Below are 20,233 nucleotides of genomic sequence, written 5' to 3'. Positions count from 1 at the left end.
AAATTACTTACTCATCTTGCAACAAAATGACACAACGAAAGGTAATCAAGGAAAAGTGGCCAGCAGGAAGGTACGCAGGAAATACAATTTCATAAGGGCGAGTCTTAAGTATAGATCAGGAGCAGAGGTAGTTTAGATCAGTGCTGTTCAACAGAATGTTCCTCAGCAATGGAAATACTCTCTATCTGTGCTGTTCCATGTGGCTGTCACTAGGTACATGTGGGTATTAAGCACTTGAGATGAGACTGGTCAACTGAGGAGCTGAATGTTTGTATACAAACCATTTCTTCTTTACAGATGCCTGTAGATCTTTGTGCACTAAAACTTTCAAAAGTGTGTGGTTTTTTGAGACTCTATACTCATCCACAGTATTAGATATTCAGTGGGCCTTTTCAGCCTAGAAACTCATATTCTTCTCTTTAGAGATGTCTTCTTTGAATTATTTCTTTGACTCTTTCTCTCTCTCTTACTTCCGTTCTTCTATTATAGGGATGTTTTCCCCAAATAAGTGATGATCCTTGACAGTTTGCCCATGTATAATAATGAAGCACAAAATGATCATGTAAGCCCAGTTCAACATGGTATGACCTGCTGCCTGATCTCTCTACGGTTATCTTTGATTTTCTCATGGGCTGGTCACCTTCCCCAGAAATGACCCTTCTTTCTCTTGCCTGCTGCCCACACTGTGGGGGCTGGTGCTGACAATTTATACTCTTCCTGCAGTGAAAATCAGGTTGCTTCTCAGCTTTCTCAACCCCACCTTATGATTCAGCTTTCTTCATGAGCTTTAAAGCTTTCAAAATTTTATTTTCTCCATCCCCATTATCTTTGTCGTGTTATGTTTGCATCTTAATTTTTTTTTACTATCATTTGAGTGGACTATTGGTAGACAGGAGGTAAGTGTACGTATTCAGCCACCTTCATACCTTGTAATGTGTTTTACAATCTCAGTATTTCAGCTACGGGAACTACATATTAAGATACATTTACTGTTTTGTTTTAATCTGTCTTTATTACTACGGCCATACCACCCTGAGAGTGCCCCATCTCGTCTAATCTGTCTTCATTATTTTATTCTTTGTTAAAGAATCCACATTATACCAGTATTAGTGGGACTAGAAGTAAAAATTCACTCTAAATCCTGATGTCCTAACAAATGAGCCATTTTCATTTCTCTAGAACCTTTCCTATTTGTACATACAGTTTTTTAAAAATTTTTATTGTTATTCAATTACAGTTGTGTGCCTTTTCTCCCCATCCCTCCACCCCACCCCAGCTGAAACCACCTCCCTCCCCCACCTCCACCGTCCCCCTTGATTTTGTCCATGTGTCCTTTATAGTAGTTCCTGTAATCCCCTCTCCTCACTGTCCCCTCCTCACTCCCCCCTGGCTATTGTTAGATTGTTCTTAACTTCAATGTCTCTGGTTATATTTTGTTTGCTTTTTTCTTCTGTTGATTAGTACATACAGTTTTCAATGAATTGTATTGATAGAGTAGAAATCATTTTATATTCTGATTTAAACACAATATAAGCATTTTTTATGATATTATGTTTAACTGATTTGCATTCCTTTAGTGGATATAAAATGACCCAGTCATTCCCTTGCTTGCATTTGACTGTTTTCCCCTGCCTTTTAAAATACTTCACTAAGCCTTTCACTTTTAAAATATTATTTCCTTAGTATAAATTTCCAGAGGAGGAATTAGTGGATCAAGGACATAAATATATTTCAACGGTTCTTGATATGCACTGCCTTCTTGTTTTCCAAAAAGAGGTGCTATACCATTTTCTGTTTTGACAGGGAAGGTGAGAAGGCAACCATGTTACTACAACCGCATTAGCATTCAGGCATTACGCATTTTTATTTCTCTGAAGAGAGCTCCTAGTCTTTTAAAGGAAACTAAATGAGCATAATGCAAGGGCAAGGGCAGAGAGAGAGAGAGAGGGAGAGGAGGGAGAGAGAGATAGGGGAGAGGAAGGAAGGAAGGAAGGAAGGAAGGAAGGAAGGAAGGAAGGAAGGAAGGAAGGAAGGAAGAAAGAATAGTTTAAGATACTTTCCTAACTTATTCCCAAACATTATTTTCTCCCTACACTTTTTGAAAACTTTTATTCAGTATAACTGACATAGAATAAACTGACCATATTTAAAGTGTATAATTTGGTAAGTTTTGACATAAATACCCACAAACACATATCTGTAAAACCATCACCCATCAAAATAGTGAACTCAGACATCACCCCCAAAAGTTTCTGCATGCGTCTTTGTAGTCCCTCTCTCCTGCTCACCCTACTCACCCATGCCCAAGCCACGTCCCATCTCCTTTCAGTCACTATAGTTTCAACTTGTAGAATTTCATACAGATGGAATCATATAGTATGAACTCTTTTTTTTTTTTTGGAGGAAAGTCTGGCTTTTTCACTCTGTTTCATTTTGTTTTGTTTTTGAGCTTGTCCCATATTGAAGTACATAACCAGCAGTTCATTCCTTTCAATTGCTCATAGTAGTCTATTATTAAGATATAACACAATATTTTAATTCATTCACCTGTGGATAGAATTTAGATTGTTTCTATTTGGGGGATCTTATTAATAAAGCACTATGAACATCTGTATAAAAGTCTCGGTATGGACATATACTTTCATTTTTCTTGAGTAAATACCAAGGAGTAGAATACCTAAATCATATGTGAGGTGTCTGTAACTTTTTAAGAAAGTACGAAACTATTCTCCAAAGAGGTTGTATCACTTTCTATTTCTATTAGTAGCTTCTTGAAATTCCACTGGTGCCACATCCTCACCAACACTTGGTATAATGAGAATTTTTAATTTTAGCCATTCTAATAGGTGTATTATATCTCCTTGTCATCTTTAATTTGCATTTTTCTACTAATGACATGAAGCATCCTTTCGGATGTTTACATGACTTCCTATATATCCTTTCATAGTGTGTCTGTTCATGTTTTACCCAAATCAACTCCTTTTAAATTGGGTTGTTTATTTTCTTTTTTAAAAATGTTTTATTGATTATGCTATCACAGTTGCCCCATTCCCCCCCCATATTCCTCTCCATCCTCTGCACCCCCTCTCACCCCCATTCCCCCCCTTTAGTTCATTTCCATGGGTCCTATATATAAGTTCTTTGGCTTCTACATTTCCTATACTATTCTTAACCTCCCCCCATCTATCTTTTACCTACCATTTATGCTATTTATTCTCTGTACCTCTTCCCCCTCTCTCTCCCTCCCACTCCCCCACTGATAACCCTCCATGTGATCTCCATTTCTGTGATCCTGCTCCTATTGTTTGCTTAGTTGTTGTTTTAGGTTCAGTTGTTAATAACTGTGAGTTTGTTGTCATTTTACTGTTCATATTTTTTATCTTCTTTTTCTTAGGTAAGTCCCTTTAACATTTCATAAAATGAGGGCTTGGTGATGATGAACTCTTTTAACTTGACCTTATCTGGGAAGCACTTTATCTTCCCTTCCATTCTAAATGATAGCTTTGCTGGGTAGAGTAATCTTGGATGTAGGTCCTTGCCTTTTGTGACTTTGAATACTTCTTTCCAGCCCCTTCTTACCTGCAAGATTTTTTTTTGAGAAATCAGCTGATAGTCTAATGGGCATTCCTTTGTATGTAACTGTCTCCTTTTCTCTTGCTGCTTTTAAGATTCTCTCCTTATCTTTCTTTTTCTTATTATTATAACCTCTTTACTAAAATCCACTAGTGTTTAAGGAACATAATATTTTCGAAGCACTGCATGTGTGCTCTGAAGAAAACAAATATTAAAAAACTTTTTCCCTGAGCTTACATTCTAATTTTAGAGACAAGACATAAACATTTATGTGGGTTTTTTTGTTTTTATCATTGAATGGATATATTTTGTTTTATTTTTTTGTTTTACACTTTTTATTTCTTTAAAAAATTTTATTGTTATTCAATTACAGTTGTCTGCATTTTCTCCCCATCCCTCCACCCCACCCCAGCCAAACCTACCTCCCTCCCCCACCTCCACTCTCCCTCTTGATTTTGTCCATGTGTCCTTTATAGTAGTTCCTGTAATCCCCTCTCCCCACTGTCCCCTCCCCACTCCCCTCTGACTATTGTTAGATTGTTCTTAACTTCAATGTCTCTGGTTATATTTTGTTTGCTTTTTTCTTTTGTTCATTATGTTCCAGTTAAAGGTGAGATCATATGGTATTTGTCCCTCACCGCCTGGCTTATTTCACTTAGCATAATGCTCTCCAGTTCCATCCATGCTGTTCCAAAGGGTATAAGCTCCTTCTTTCTCTCTACTGCGTAGAATCCCATTGTGTAAATATACCATAGTTTTTTGATCCACTCATTTGCTGATGGGCACTTAGGTTGCTTCCAGTACTTGGCTATTGTAAATTGTGCTGCTACGAACATTGGGGTGCATAGGTTCTTTTGGATTGGTGTTTCAGGGTTCTTATCTCTCCTTATCTTTAATCTTGGTTAATGTAATGATGGTGTGCCTTAGTGTGTTCCTCCTTGGGTCCAACTTCTTTGGGACTCTCTGAGCTTCCTGGACTTCCTGGAAGTCCATTTCCTTTGCTAGATTGGGGAAGTTCTCCTTCATTATTTGTTCAAATAAGTTTTCAATTTCTTGCTCTTCCTCTTCTCCTTCTGGCACCCCTATGATTCAGATGTTGGAATGTTTCAAGATGTCCTGGAGGTTCCTAAGACTCTCCTCATTTTTTGGAATTCTTGTTTCTTCATTCTGTTCTAGTTGAATGTTTCTTTCTTCCTTCTGGTCCACACCATTGATTTGAGTCCCGATTTCCTTCCTGTCACTGTTGGTTCCATACGCATTTTTTCTTTATTTCACTTAGCATTAGCCTTCATTTTTTCATCCAATTTGCGACCATATTCAGCCAATTCTGTGAGCATCCTGGTTACCAGTGTATTGAACTGTGCATCTGATAGGTTGGTTATCTCTTCTTTGCTTAGTTGTATTTTTTCTGGAGCTTTGAGCTGTTCTTTCATTTGGGCTATTTTTTTTGTCTGGGTACACCTGTTATGTAGTAAGGGGAGGAGCCTTAAGTGTTCACCAGGGGAAGGCAACCCATGTTGCTGCTTTGTGACACTTAAGTTGGGTTGTTTATTTTCTTATGATTGAGTTTTGAGAGTCTCCCCGAGTTTTGTTGAGACATTATCAACATGCAACTTTGTATAAGGTTAAGGTATATATAATGTAAAACATAATGATTTGGCATATGTATATTGAGACATGGTTATACAATATGTTTAATTAATATCCATCACCTCACATAGTCACAATTTTTTTCTTGTGATAAGAACTTTTAAGATCTACTCTTAGCAACTTTCAAATATATAACAGAATATTCATTTGGTTACCATGTTGTACAATGCATTGCAAATTTTACCTGGTGTCAGACATTTTTGTATTCTGTTAAATATTCTTGTACTTTTTCTCTGAGATTCAGTTAAGCTTATCGTAAACATTTTGTTTCTTATGTTTAAGCTTTTGGGTGGGACCAGAGCACTGTTCAGTCTAGAGCTAATTTTTTTTCCACTAGTGGGCTTCATCAAAATGAATAATTTATGCTCTTCAAAAGAGACTATTTAAAAACTGAAAAGACAAGTCATAGATTGGGAGAAAGTATTTTCAAAACACATATTTGATAAAGGACTTGCCTCCAGAATACACAAAAAAGTAATAATAAGAAACAAACATCCTGATTTTTTTTTTTAAATGGGCAAAAGATTTTAGGAGACACTTCACCAAAGTATAGGATGGCACACACCCTGGCTGGTATGGCTCAGTGAATTGAGCGACGGCCTGAGAACTGATAGGTCACAGGTTGGACTCTAAGCCAGGGCATGTGCCTGGGATTTGGGTCAGGTCCCTGGGTGGGGTCAGGGGAGAGGCAACAAAGGGAGGTTTCTGTCCTTTTCTTTCTCCCTCCCTTCCCCTATCTCTAAAAAAATAAATAGGATGGCAATTAAATATACAAAAAGATGATCGACATCATCAGTCATTAGGCAAATGCAAATTATAACCACAATGACATCACTACCCCACTGTTAGAATGGCTAAAAAACAAAACCAAAAAACTGACCATACCTAGTGCCTACAATGATGCTGAGTAACTACAATCTCAGACATTGTTTGTGCCAATTAAAGATGGTACAATTATTCTAAAAGACTGGAATCCAATCCAGTAATACAATACCGTTCCTGGGTATTTACCAAAGAAAAATTAAAGCCCATGCTTAACCCGGACCTATATTCAAATATTTATAGCTGCTTTATTCATAACTGCCAGAAACTAGAAGCAAACAAGTGAACATTGGCTGGTTAATGGATGAACATCCATACAATGGAATACTACTCAGCAATAGAAATGGAAAATATATTGATATACATAAAATATACTGATTACATAACAATATCGATAAATCTCAAAGAATTGTGCTATGTAAAAGAAACATACCCAAAAGGTTACATATTGTCAAATTTCACGTACAGACATTCTGGAAAAAGGAAAGTGGTAAGGACAGAATAGGTATTACTGGTCTTCGGGGTGGGGGTGGGCACTGGGGTTGACTAGAAAGGGGCCAAAGGGGAGTCTGGGGGAAAATGGACTTGTTCTGTATCTTGCTAGTGGTGGTAGTTATGTGACTGTATGTGTTAGTTAATCACACACTGAAGAGGGTGAAACTTGCTATATGAAAATTATACTTCAATAAACCTGCTTTTTAAAAAAGCCGGAAGAAGAATTTGCCACCATTGATAGTTAGGTTCTTCCTGGGAATCCATTCCCAAACCCTAGGAGCACTTCCCAGAGTCCAGTTCTAAACCCATTCTGACCAGGGAGGACAACTGTAGAATTGGAAAAGCTCTCCCGAAGTTGTCTACTTTGAAGGGACAGGACTGGGGTGGGGGGGGTGGAGAAAAATATTTGGCATGAATTTAAAATAAAATTTCAGGTAAAAGTAAAATCTACTCCACCTAAAAGAGCAATAGATTTAGACATTATAAAACAAATCACAGGAAGTCAGAGCACCTCATTTGCACATCCTCCCAGCCAAGTCTTCTGTGAGACAAAGGTAAAGATAACTGGGTAAGACAGAAGACCTGAGTCCCAAGTCCCTCTCATGAGGGTTATCCACTTTGATAACTTTGAATTTCAGCAAGTCATTTAACCTCTTTGGGACCCATTTTCCTCATCTAGTAAAAAAGAGCAGTAGCCCAGTGTGGTACATTTGGTCTTAGTCCTGGTTTCTGGCACAAAACTCCAAAAACCCTCGGAATTTCCTGAGTGATAGGAATGTCTTTTGTTATTCATTAGAGGCACAGTTTGAGCACCACGGAGTTTATGCTAATGTGGTGACTTAGGGTGGGGCCCCTAGATAGCCTTAAGGTGGGGCTGGTCACCAGAAAGACCAAGTAAGTGATAAGAAAGTGGGAGTTTTAGCCCCACCACTGAGCACAGTAAAGGGGCAGGGGGCTACAGATTACGCTCAATAAAAATTCTTCAACATTTTTGTTTATTTCTTTATTTCTTTATTTTTTTTAGAAAGAGAAGAAGGGGGGAGAGAGACAGAGAGAGACAGAGAGAGAGAGAGACAGAGAGAAAGAGAGAAACATCAATTTGTTGGTTTACTTACTTATGCATTCATTGGCTGCTTCTTTCCAAAATAATACCATGTATACACACACACACACACGCACACGCACACACAACCTGAGAGATACAATGGACCACTGAATTCCATCTAGAGACTCTTGATCTACATGCAAAAGTCCAAGTTCTTTATCACATCACTACAACATTCCTCACAAAGGACAGACTGAGCCTCTGGCAATCCTGAATTCTTTAAAAGCTAACCATTGAACAGTCTGCAGGCAATTTTCTGAGTCACAACTTTGTAAATGATAGCTGTTCTCTTCCTGGAGACCTTATACATCGTGTCCCAGCAACCTGGAAGGGAATTACAGTTTTCTGTCTAATTCATGTCCTTACCTCTGTATATTTTTCTTTGCCAGGAATCTCCTTATCCTCGCTTTTCCTGTCTACCCATACTTAGTTTTCTAGTGCTGGCTCTGGTGTCACCTCTTGAAAGCCTTGCCTTATTTTCCTAGTCTGGGTCAGAGGTTCCACCTCTGTGCATATATTTAAAATTGCACTGACATTTTCCTTTTGTATTCCTGACCCTTTCTGGCTGACACCCCCATTAGACCATGAGTTCTTGGAGGTAAGAAACCAGTTCCATGTGTCACTTAACACGAGTCTTGGACATACTTGATGCTCAACGGGTCTAAAAAGGAAAGGAGGAAAATCCTGTGACTCTAAATCCTAATGATTTCTCCAGATTTTGTACATTTCTCTTTCTGCAAAACACCTGTCTGAAGAGGAACATTGCTGTGCCTTAGATAGGTATTTTCTGATGAAAGACTAAGATACTGCTTATCTCCTTTTTTTGTTTACAAATGAGGAACCTGAGTGTGGAGAAATCCCCATGTTGTTAGTCCTACCTGCACCCGCCAAAAAGAGAATCTCACTTTAGGAAAATCTGAACCCAAACGGTAATGCATTTGAAGAATGAATTTAGTGGATATCTTATAACCAAAACATAATAGTTTAAAGAAATAATAATATCCTATTTTAACGGGGATTATAAATAATTTTATGGAGGATTCTTGGCTAACAATTGACTTATAATGACAGCAGTAAAAAAATATTTTTACTGTTTAACCTAAAAAATAACAATAGTTCCTCTTTTAGGGTCTTATGCAATTCCTCTAGCCACAAAAGAACACTGTGTGTGTACTTTATATTATTTTTAAATTTCCTCCACATGTGTTGGTACCCTTAGAACAGAAATGCATGATTCAAATTAACGACCATTGGCAAGTGCAAACAAAGCTTTTATTAGTGGTCCTTGAGGACCACTAATGATACACCTATAGAAGGTATAAACCAAAAGTAATGAAATCACCTACATGTAAAGCTCATAGGACCCAAGAAGACAGAAAGACATAACTGTGGCTACCTGAGAAGAGGTGAAAGCTTATTTTGGAAATCAGGGTAAAAACATCAAGATCACAAAGTCACCCGATTAAAACCCAAAGCTCTACTCAAACAAGCCACCTACTGTGAGATTCATAAGAGTTTGCTATTTCAGAGTGAATGAAGGATATGGCATAGAGGTAAGACAATGCTGAGCAAATTAAATTATAAAGCAGGCAAAGCTAATTTTAAGGCCCTCAATAGCCCCTCTCCAATGTCTTACTCCTCTTACCCCTATTCTCTGCACGGTCACTTTCAACATCAAGAAAAATGACAAAATACAATACTTTTAAGATTATTTGCTTTTTGTCAAATCAGAATCTTGACCCAAAGGTTAAGGCAGTATCTGGGGATATTTGAGGAGTCAACAAGATTGTAATCTTTAACACTGAATGTAAGCACTTCTGTCATACGCTTTCTGAGTTTCATTAGAGAATAAAAAGATAAGGGGGGCAAGAAATGTTCGGAAAGTAATAAGACTGAGCCATCCTGTGAGCTTCTCAAGTCAGCAGAAATGCCCTCTGGGAGTAAACTGTAGTCAACAATTTTGTTCAAAGAACCATTTGGAAACTTTGTCCCCACACCTAAAAGATGGTCATACTTAATTATGGAACAGTCCATTTGTTTCATTAGAAATGAAATAGCAGTTTCTTTCCCATAACCATTAACTATAGTCTTCACCGAACCAGGATGTGTTTATATAGTTTTAGGGGACAAGAAACCTGGATTCCTGTTCTGACCTGGTTGAAGCTTCCTTCACTGAAGCACGCTATTTTTCGTCTATGGCTATTGAGTGATCACAAGAACTTTGTTGGCAGGTGGAACTAAATAAAAGCAAGCTACAGACTCAAATGCCTTCCCTAGGGATAGGCAGTTGTCCACACATTCACTTAAATAGAATAGAATTCATTATTTCTAGTAAGCTCCCCTTCCCCCACCCCCTTTCATCTCTATACCCCTTGTGCCTAGCACAGGAATAGGTTTTCAATAAAAACTTGTCAAGGAGAAAATTTCTTTCTTATGCATGCTTCCTCCTCATCTTTCTTATCTGAATTCTTCCCTGGGATATAAGTAAGTGCTCCTCCTTCACATCCACTATCTCATTACCTGGTTGTTTTTCAGTTAAACAGCAGAATGCAAGAACAACAATAACAACAAAATATTTACGGATATATAAGAGTTACTAAAAGTGTCTTTTAAGTTATAACAAGTAGAGCCATTCCCTAATGGAAGGACAGTTCACAATTAAACTCAAGAGGATCATTTATTATAGACAGATGTGAAGTACCTAGAGAGAAATGAATAGCCATCTAAATGTGTATAAAGGCACCAACTCAAACTAGACTTTTACAATTGAAAGGACCTTAAGAGGATAGGTCACCAGGTCTGGCATCATATTCAACCCAAACCGACCTTGGCCTAGTAGCTCTACCCTCTACCTCCTCCTGAGGCTAGCAGCTCACAAGAAGGCAAGTAGAGTAAGATAAGCAACAAGGACCAAAGATGGCAACTAAAATGTGTAATTCAAGACTCTGAGTATGAATTTTCTCACACTAATGGAATACATCACATCACAGTTCCTGAAATATTGAATTTCTCCCCTTCTTATCCTGTATTGGCACACAATGCAGTCAAGTCATGGCAAGTACCATTCCGTTCCTTACACACTGCTTAGAAAACGTCACCACTATTCACAAAGGTAGTGTACAATACAAGGGAAATGGTGATTGCATCTTATAATTCAAGGAATTGAAAGCTTTTTAAACATTTTAAAGCCCTTACTTTTTAGCTTCTTACTTTGTGCTTCTTTATTCAAGAAAATCTGTAATACTGAGTGTTGGCAAAGATGTGAGGAACTGGAACTCCCATATGCTGTGAGTAGAAATGCAAACTGGTATGACCACCATGGGAAACTGTCGGATAGTATCCAGCAAAACTGAACATATGCCTTACTTTATAATCCAGGAATTCTACTCACAGGTATCATCCTAGGACAAATGGGTGTTGTGTACACCAAAAACATGTTTTAAAAAGTTCACAGAAGTATTATTCATAGTACACAAAATTGAAAACAACCTATGTGTTCTTCAACAATAGAATGGATAAACAAAAGTGTACAGTAAATTCATACTAAGGAATAGCACCCAGCAATTTTTAAAAATGACCATTATTACTGAGAACAAAGTTGAATCTCATAGTCACAATATTGAGTGAAAGAAGCTGAACATAAAAGAGTACATAATGGTAATCTGGTTTACACGAAGTTCAAAAACAGGTGAACTGATGATGTTAGAAGTCAAAATAGTGGCCACTTTTGCAGGGTAGTGACTGAGACAGGGCTGAGCTAGAATTGTTCTATATCTTGATCCGATGACTGTGTGGGTACATACATACATAAAAGCTAATGGAGCTGTACTGTTAAGACTTGTGTGTATTTGCTATGTGGAAATTATATCTCATTTACCAAAATCTGCAGAGATGTAGAAATTTGGGGGCTCTTTCCTAAATAAAGAACTCAATACAGACTAAATATAGCTGTAAATACTAATCTTTATACTTTTCAAAAATCTCTGTAGGCCACTGAAAAACTCACTAGCATCATACTTAACAGAAAGCTAGCTTTTTGTGTTCATAGACTGAAAAACATACTGTACTATACATTTCAAGTGTACACATTTACCAATTAGTAAAAATGTTTAAGAAATACAACTTTTCCCCCCACACTTTGCCCCTTATGTTACATTTCTTACTGTTATTCTGAAGTATTTGTAACAAAAACTGTTGGGCATAATTCTTGCACACAGACTTTAAGTTAGAACCCTAGATTTGGGAGCAGTGACTGCCAAGTCCAAGGTTGCGGAATGAGGACAGAACCTGAGGCTCCCGAGCTCCCAGAACTGTCTCCTTCACCCGAAACGCAGTCAACCTTCCCACCTTTTCAAACAGATGAAGTTCATAGAATGGATTGGGGTTTTTTTTGTTTGTTTGGGGGATTTTTTGTTTTTGTTTTTGTGTTTTTTTTGGCGGATTCCTGGAAACTCCCTGGGGGTTTAATGCCAGAATAAAAATTGACTAGAGAAGAAAGGGGCAGCTAGTGTTTTAATATGTAAATCTTGTTTGCATAATATTCCCAAAGTAACTAAATCTTTAATCCAACTGAAATTCGTCAAGGGAAGGGCTCGTTATTCGGAATGACTCGCTTTGGGGGAGAATGCGGGCGAATTTGCCAGAGCTCGTTCCCTACATAAAAGCCCCCAAAAAGTTAAAGACGCCATCCAGGAGCCTACAGCATCCTGGGCCGGTCCCAGCAAGGTCCGGAGCCACCTGGTGCAACCCTTGGGGTGGCAGACAGCGGGTGGAGGGCCCAGCACCTGAGTGTGCCGGCCGACCCGGCTGCGAGAAGGAGCGCAGGCGGTGGGGCGGCCCCAGTCCCCGCCCTGGGCAGATCCCCCGCGAGGCCGCCTGCGGAGTCCCAGCTGTGGTCCTAGCTGGTCAGCGACTTTAGAGACAAGGCAGGAGGGAATGGGGTGGTCAGGGCAGGGGTCCCCGGGCAGTATGGGGAGAGTCCACAGAGCGCGACAGAAGGGAGGGGCACCGGAGCCGGGGGAGGCGCGCAGAGGAGGGGACGGCTAGGCGTGCGCCGGCCCCTGTGTGGCTGGGGGCTGAGGCCCTGCCGGGGGCTGCGGGAGCTGCGAGCGGGCAAGCGGGGCCTTACCGAACAGCGGCAGCGGGCCGCCGAGGCGCGCCAATGCCGGCATGGCCTTCGGAGCCCGGGGTCCCCAGGCCGCGCCGGCCCAGCCTTGCGATGCTGCCCAGAGCGGCGCGCCCAGCACTGCAGGTGACTCTTAAGGATGCGCGTCACTGACCGCAAATTCCCTCGGACTGGTGCAAAGTGGAAAGGGGCTGGATCTCTCTTAGCACTGGCGGGGCCGAGGCGGGAGTGCCGAGGTTGCGCCGAGCCGGGAGCGGGTGCTTGGTGCGGCTCAGCGGCCGAGCCCACGTGCCGGTGTCTGCAGGCTGCAGCTCCGCTGTGCCTGGGGCTCCCCGGCGGTGGCGGTGGCAGCGGGGATTGGGCACCGCGCCACAAGGCCAGTTGCGTGGACTCAGCGACTCTGTTTGGGGAGGAGGCTCCACAATTCCGTGAACACCCTCGTTGGGACATCAGAGAGTCAGAAAGCGCCCTCCTTGCGCGCGGGGGTCCGTGAGGCCCCAGAATGGGAGCTAAATCCGGCTACACCTGCGGCCCTGGCCAGCGCGAAGGCTAGCAGAGGGTTTCGGTCCACGCTCGGTGGATCTTGACTGACCACTGGTCTTCTCTGTCTTCCTCACCATCTTCTACAATGCCGGGACCGGTTCAGCAGTGGCAGCAAGAAAAACAGGTTCGGGTTCACTGTCAACCTAGGCAATTCAGGAGGCTGAGAACCAGCTAAAGAAACAAAAACAAAACACACTGCATCCCAGAAGTTGTTTTGAATTATCCACTCCATAATGCTTCTTCTTCATCGCATAATATTTCAAGTGCAGTAAGTTGAAGTTTGGGAAGCTCTGAATGCCAGTCTGAATACTTAGTTAACTACTGCTTTGACCTTCACGAGTCGCGTCTTTTCCACCTCCCACCTGACTTAACCTTCAAATGAGGTGAACGAATCAAATGGTTTATATGTGTCTAAATTCCAGAAACTCCATGCCTTTAATAATTTGCCAATAAAGTATGATAATTGACAGTGTTCATTCTTGGATATACAATCCTTTCGCTTGGCTGTAGTCGACAGTAAAATAATCCCCCTCCAAGGGCAATTCACAAACTTATTTAAAAGTGTGTACTACGGCGCAGCCTCTATGGAAAACAGTATGGCAGCTTCTCAACACATTAAAAATAAAACTTCCATATGACCCAGCAGCTCCCCTTCTGGGTATACACCCAAAAGAATTAAGAGCTGGGTCATGAAGAGATACATTTGTGTATCCATATTCATAGCAACATTATTTACAATAGCCAAAAGATGCAAGCAGCCCGGGTGTCCACCCACAGATAAATGGATAAACAGACTGAATGAATGGATAAACAAAATGTGGTAGATACATGTAATGGAACATTATGCATCCTTAAAAAAAGGAGGAAATTCTGAAATGCTACAATATAAATGAATTTTGAGAACATACTAAGTGAAGTAAGCCAGTCACAAAAACCATATGATTCTACTTATATGGGACACCTAGAGTAGTCGAATTCATACAGACAGAAAGTAGAATGGTGGTTTCCAGAGGCTGGGGGAAGGAGAACAGAGAGTTGTTTAATGGGGACAGAGATTCAGTTCTGCAGGAAAGAAAGAGTTCTGGGGATGGTGCTGGTGATGGTTGCACAGGGATGTGCGTGTACCTAACTCTGCTGAACTGCACATGTGAAATTGTAGAGGTGGGAAATTCCATGTTATGTGCATTTTACCACAATTAAAAGTTTTTTTAAAAATTTAAGTGTCTATCTTAGGTCAGAGCTACAGAAAGAGGCATGAGTTAAGTGAGACAGGAAGCAGGATGGTGATGAGAAGAAATGTGAGCCAGTGAGCCTCCCAATTGCCCAGATCTAATGTATTACCTTCTACTTACAGTTTGATTATTGCAAGCTTTAAAAAAAATGATGATTTTAAGTTTGCAAAATATCAGTTTGGGTGAGGCACTGTTCAAGGACACAAAATCATGACCCTATTGCTGCTTTTTCAAAGAATCTTGTATGCAAGGCGGAAATCTCTGCGAAGCAATAGTAAAATGGGAGAAATTGGGAATGGTTTCTAAGCACACCTGATTTTCCCTGGAAATGGGTGGAGAAAAATAATTGTAGAAAAAGCAAATTGTATGGACTGAAAATTTTTGGAGTGTGAGGTATAGGCTACCATTTAGAAGTTGAGAGATTTCCAATCATTCTTTGAAGTGTGCCAGTCATGCCTATCATGGTACCTAATTTATCCCTCACGACAACACTCTAAGGAAGGCAGCCTCACATTGTCTAGAGCCTTAGAATGCTAGTTATGAACATCCAAGTGTAAAATTTTGTTTTCAGAGGTTGTGATATTAATGACAACTATTACAAAAAAAATTAACCTGTTAAAGGGTGCAGGAAGCAACCAGGAGGAATAATATGGAAGAAAAATCACAAGAGAGAAGAGTAAGTTTGTTTGAGGGTTGAATGGAACGTCTTGCCTTAGCCCTACAAATGAAACATTTTATCTAGATTCTTACCCTCATGAAGCTTAGCTGCTACATAGCCATGAGTAAGTGACTGTTCGTGTTATGAACATCTCTCCAGCCTCTCGGTTACACACATATCTCCATTCACAAACTGTGATATATTTTCAATGGCAACCATAGGCACAATGCTTTCCTGTCATTTTTTAAAAATACAAAGCTTTAAAAAAATACAAAGCTTTATATTTTTCTTAAAATAAGGGTCAAGCAAAGGAAATATTTGAATAGGAGTCCGGTGAATTCAGTTGAAATATCAACTATATAGTATAATTTCACATTTTTAATTAATAGTTTGAACCCAACAATTGGGAAAATCTTACAACACCAAGTGTTATCAAGGATTCAGAACTGTGGGTAATTCTCATTCACCTGCCAGTGAGTATTTAAACTGGTATAAGCACTTTGAAAAATAATTTGACATTACTTAAAAATTAAGCATGTACATACCTTACACACAGAAGTTTCACCCCTAGATATATACGCACCTTAGAGAAGCTCCTGTGCACCATGAGATATGCACCAGCGTGTGCAAAGCATTATTGTTGGCAACATCAAAAAATCAGGGACAATGAATGCCCACTAGCAGAATAAACTGTAGTATATTCAGGTAATGAAATCCCACGTAACAGTGAGAATCAGTGGGCTACAGTTAACTGCAACAACATGGATCTCAAAAACAATGTGGAAGGGCAGAAAGCTAGTCATGGAATAGTAAAGGTAAAGGCAAAACCAAACAATATTCTCTTTAGGAAGATACTCAAAAGGGGCATAAACGAAGTGGAGGAATAATCACAGAACTCAGAATGGTTCCCACCTCTAGAATGGGGTGGAATTAGGAGATGTAATTAGAGCAGGCAAACAGGAATCTTAGGCACTGACAGTACTCTGTTTTTTAACCTCTGTGATGGGGGCTGGATATTCACTTTAGTATTAATCTGGTGCATATCTCATGGTGCACAGGAGTTTCTCTAAGGTGCATATATATCCAGGGGTGAAACTTCTGTGTATAAGGTAGGTACATGTTTAATTTTTTAACCTCTGTGATGGGGGCTGGATATTCATTTTAGTATTATATAATTAGCTTTATATACTGCTGTATGATGTATTTCACAATAAAAGAAAACTTAAATGGAAGTTTGTAACAATACTTCTACTTCTGAAGTAGTCTTATCTAAACAAACAATATTTGAATCTGATTAAGATCCCAGATCCAGCTACCAATTTATAAGAAATACAGGGGAGAGTGAAGCAGGATTAACAATGACACAATAATAGAATCAGAAAATTCCAGACCCTAGGAAACTTCATAGAACAAATAACCTTGCTTCTTCAACAAAAATTTGTAAGAAAAAAAAGAAATACTTAGAAGGAATACCTATAGATTAAAAGAACACTAACAGATATATCAAGCGATTGCAATGTGCAATGTAAAGATTTTACTTGGATCCTGATTTAAGCAAACAAACTGGAAAAAATATAATTAGGAAAATGTGGCCACTGATTTTATCTTTGACATTAAATTGTTTAGACAATTTTTGTGTGACAATGATACTATTGCTATATATATTTTAAATGTCCCTATCGTTCTAGAAACACATATGAAATATTTACAGATAAAATGACCAGAAATGAGAAGGTACCATTCCTCCACATATAACCTGAAGTTAGAGTTATAGTGAACTAGAACTCATTATGTTCTACCTGGTGTCCATGTCTTCAAACTCCATGTCGTTTCTGTCTAGAGTGACGCAGTCCCCCTTTTCACCACCTCTCTTTCCTCTTTTAGTCTCTCATTCATCTTCTAGGACCATCCAGGACTACTGTCTGTCTCCTCACACCACCCCAGCTGTGAGTTAGGCAGATCCTCTTCTTTCGTTCTTTCTTCTTTATTTTTTAATTATAGTTAATATACAATATTACATTAGTTTCAGGTGTACAACCCAGTGATCAAACATTATATAACTTAACTAAGTGCTCATCCTGATAAATCTGGTATTCATCTGACATCATACATAGTTATTGCAATATTATTGACTGTGTTCCCTATGCCGTACTTTACATCCCCATGACTATTCTGTAACTACCAATTTGTACTTCTTATTCCCTTTACTTTTTCATCCCTCCCCCAACCCCCTCCCACCTGACAACGATCAAAATGTTCTCTGTATCTATGAGTCTGTTTCTGTTCTGCTTCTTCATTTTGTTTTTTTAGGATCAGTTGTTGATAGATATGCATTTCTTGCCATTTTATTATTCACATTTTTAATCTTTTTTCTTATTCTTCTTAAAGTAGCCATTTAAGATTTTACATAGCCCTGGTCAGGTGGCTCAGTTGGTTGAAGCATCACACACAAAAAGCTTGCAGAATTTATTCCAGTTAGGACATATACTTTGGTTGCAGGTTCAATCCCCAGTTAGGGTATGTATAGGAGGCAGCCCATTGGTGTTTCTCTCTCTCTCAAGTCAATAAACATATCCTTGGGTGAGTATTAAAATTTTTTAAATTATATATTTTATGTAATACTGGTTTGGTGGCGATGAACTCCTTTAGCTTTTTCTTGTCTGGGAAACTCTTTAAATGTCCTTCCATTCTAAATGATGGCTTTGCTGGATAGAGTGATCTTGGTTATAGGTCCTTGCTTTCCATCACTTTGAATATTTCTTGCCACTCCCTTCTGGCCTGCAAAGTTTCTGTTGAGAAATCAACTGACAGTCTTATGGGAACTCCCTTGTAGGTAACTAAATGCTTTTCTCTTGCCGCTTTTAAGATTCTCTTTTTGTCTTTAATCTTTGGCATTTTGATTATGATGTGTCTTGGTACAGGCCTCTTTGGGTCCATCTTGTTTGGGACTCTGTACTTCCTGGACTTGTATGTTTATTTCCTTCACCAGGTTAGGGAAGCTTTTTATCATTATTTTTCACATAGGTTTTCAATTCCTTGCTCTCTCTCTCTCTTCTTCCAGTACCCCCATGATGTGAATGTTGATACACTTGAAGTTGCCCCAGAGGCTCCTTAAATTATCCTCATTGTTTTAAATTCTTTTTTCTTTTTTCTGTTCTGATTGGGTATTTTATGCTTCCAAATCTCTGATTTGATCCTCTGCCTCATCTACTCCACTGTTGATTCTCCTTAATGTATTCTTTATTTCAGTTAATGTAAGCTTCATTTCAGACTGGTTCTTTTTTATGTTTTCTAGTTCTATTTTTATGTTTCCCTTCTCTTTGTTGAAGTTCTTACTAAGTTCATCCACTCTTCCCCTAAGTTCGTTGAGCATCCTTATAACCAGTGTTTTGAACTCTGCACCTATTAGTTTGCTTGTCTCCATTTTGTTTAGTTCTTTTTCTGGAATTTTTTTTTCTTTCATTTGACACATCTTTCTTTGTCTCCTTATTTTGGCAGCCTCCCTCTGTTTGTGTGTGTTAAGTTGAGCTGCTACAACTCCTGGGCTTGGTAGAGTGGCCTAATGTAGTAGCTGTTCTGTAGGGTCCAATGGTATAGCTTCCCTGATCACCCAAGCTGGAAATTTCAGGTGTACCCCCCCACCTGTGTGGGCTGTGTACACCCTCCTGTTGTAGGTGAGCCTTGATTGCTGTTGGAATGTCAATGGGAGGGATTTACCCCTAGGCCAATTGGCTGCAAGGATTGGTTACAACCACTGTGGAAGGTCAGCTGCACAAAGTCCCACTCTACAGAGAAGAGCTTACTTCAGCGGGACTCTCGTGACCTTATGATTCTGCCCCTTGAGTGTGTTGCTTTATGGAGGTGGTCAAATGGCACTTTGGTATGGTCTGAAGCTGTCTACCAGGTATGCTGGATCTGGGGCCTCCCACAGGTATAGGCCAAGGTCAGCCACCACCTGTGTTCTACCTGGGACTTCTTGGTATGAATTACAAAATGATTGGCAGATGACTGCTACTTCTGCTGGACTTGCAGGTGCCTGGGAGAAGCCAAGTTGTGAAATAAGACTGGCTGCCACTAGTGCTGGGCCTGGGGCCACTTATAAAGAGGTATGGGACATGCCAAGGCCAGATGCTGCTTGTTTGAGAGATTTTAGGTAAGTCTGAGCATGAGCTGAGACAGGCCATTTGTATAGAAATGCTACTGGAAACAGTTTGGTGGGCCTGCAAATTGGGTGGGGCGAGGACTCAGGGAATCACCAGGGCAGGGTGAACAGTGTGAGCCACAGTGATGGAGGCTAAGATATGGTGCCTACCTGCCAGCTCTGTGGGGGGAGAACTTTGAAAAGTAACAATGGGTTCTGCCAGCATTTCTGTCTGTGAGAAAGCTGCCCCTCCAGCTCTCACCTGATGCTAGATAATTGAGTTCCTCCATGTATGTCCCTGGTGCCTTTGAAGCTGCTGCCCCAGTGCTGGAGCTGAGTGAGTGAGTTGGAGTAAGACCTTATATGTCCCTGTGTGAGCTCCTTAAGAGGAACTGCTTGGGAATCTAGTAGCCCATTGCCTCACTCCCTGCTGGTTTTTACAGCCAGAGTTATGGGTATTTTTCTCCTTAGCACTGGAACCCTGGGCTGGGAGCCTGGGACCTTTCATTCCTGGGTGTGGGGGGAATTTCTGCAGTGGAGATATTCCTACTGATTTTTATCTGCCACACATGGGTGTGGGACCAGCCTGTTCTGAATATCTGCCCCTCCTACTGGTCTCAATATGGCTCCTCCTCCCTTTCCCATCTTCTTTTTTTAACCAAGTCTTTATTTATTGACTATTTACAGTACAGTGGTTTTGTATCTTAGCTGGTAATCAAAGATGGTTATCTATTGAGTGAGATGAGACAGATATAATCTCTCTTCCAGATATCACCTCTCATAAATCTTGATTGATTTGATATTAAGAACTAGAATTGCATTTCCTGGTAACTACGTAGAAGTTGTGACCCTGAGAACAGGAACAATGCAAAGAAAGTACTTCAATTCT

General features: G+C 40.0%; 1 protein-coding gene across 2 annotated transcripts in view; it reads right to left on the bottom strand.

Annotated features, from left to right (window-relative positions):
- The window catches only part of FLT3 (fms related receptor tyrosine kinase 3), a 63,036-nt gene extending 49,965 nt beyond the window's left edge, over window positions 1–13,071 (bottom strand). For both annotated transcript variants that reach the window (XM_053920458.2, XM_053920459.2), the window contains exon 1: window positions 12,774–13,071. In XM_053920458.2, coding sequence (XP_053776433.1) covers window positions 12,774–12,816 — 43 coding nt within the window. In that variant the 5' untranslated portion in view covers window positions 12,817–13,071. The remainder of the gene's footprint in view (window positions 1–12,773) is intronic.
- Window positions 13,072–20,233: the final 7,162 nt, after the last annotated feature.

The sequence above is a fragment of the Desmodus rotundus genome, chromosome 3 (genome assembly GCF_022682495.2).
Source record: "Desmodus rotundus isolate HL8 chromosome 3, HLdesRot8A.1, whole genome shotgun sequence".
NCBI lineage: Eukaryota > Metazoa > Chordata > Mammalia > Chiroptera > Phyllostomidae > Desmodus > Desmodus rotundus.
Note: the sequence above shows the minus strand (reverse complement) of the source record. Positions and strands in the feature narration are given on the sequence as shown.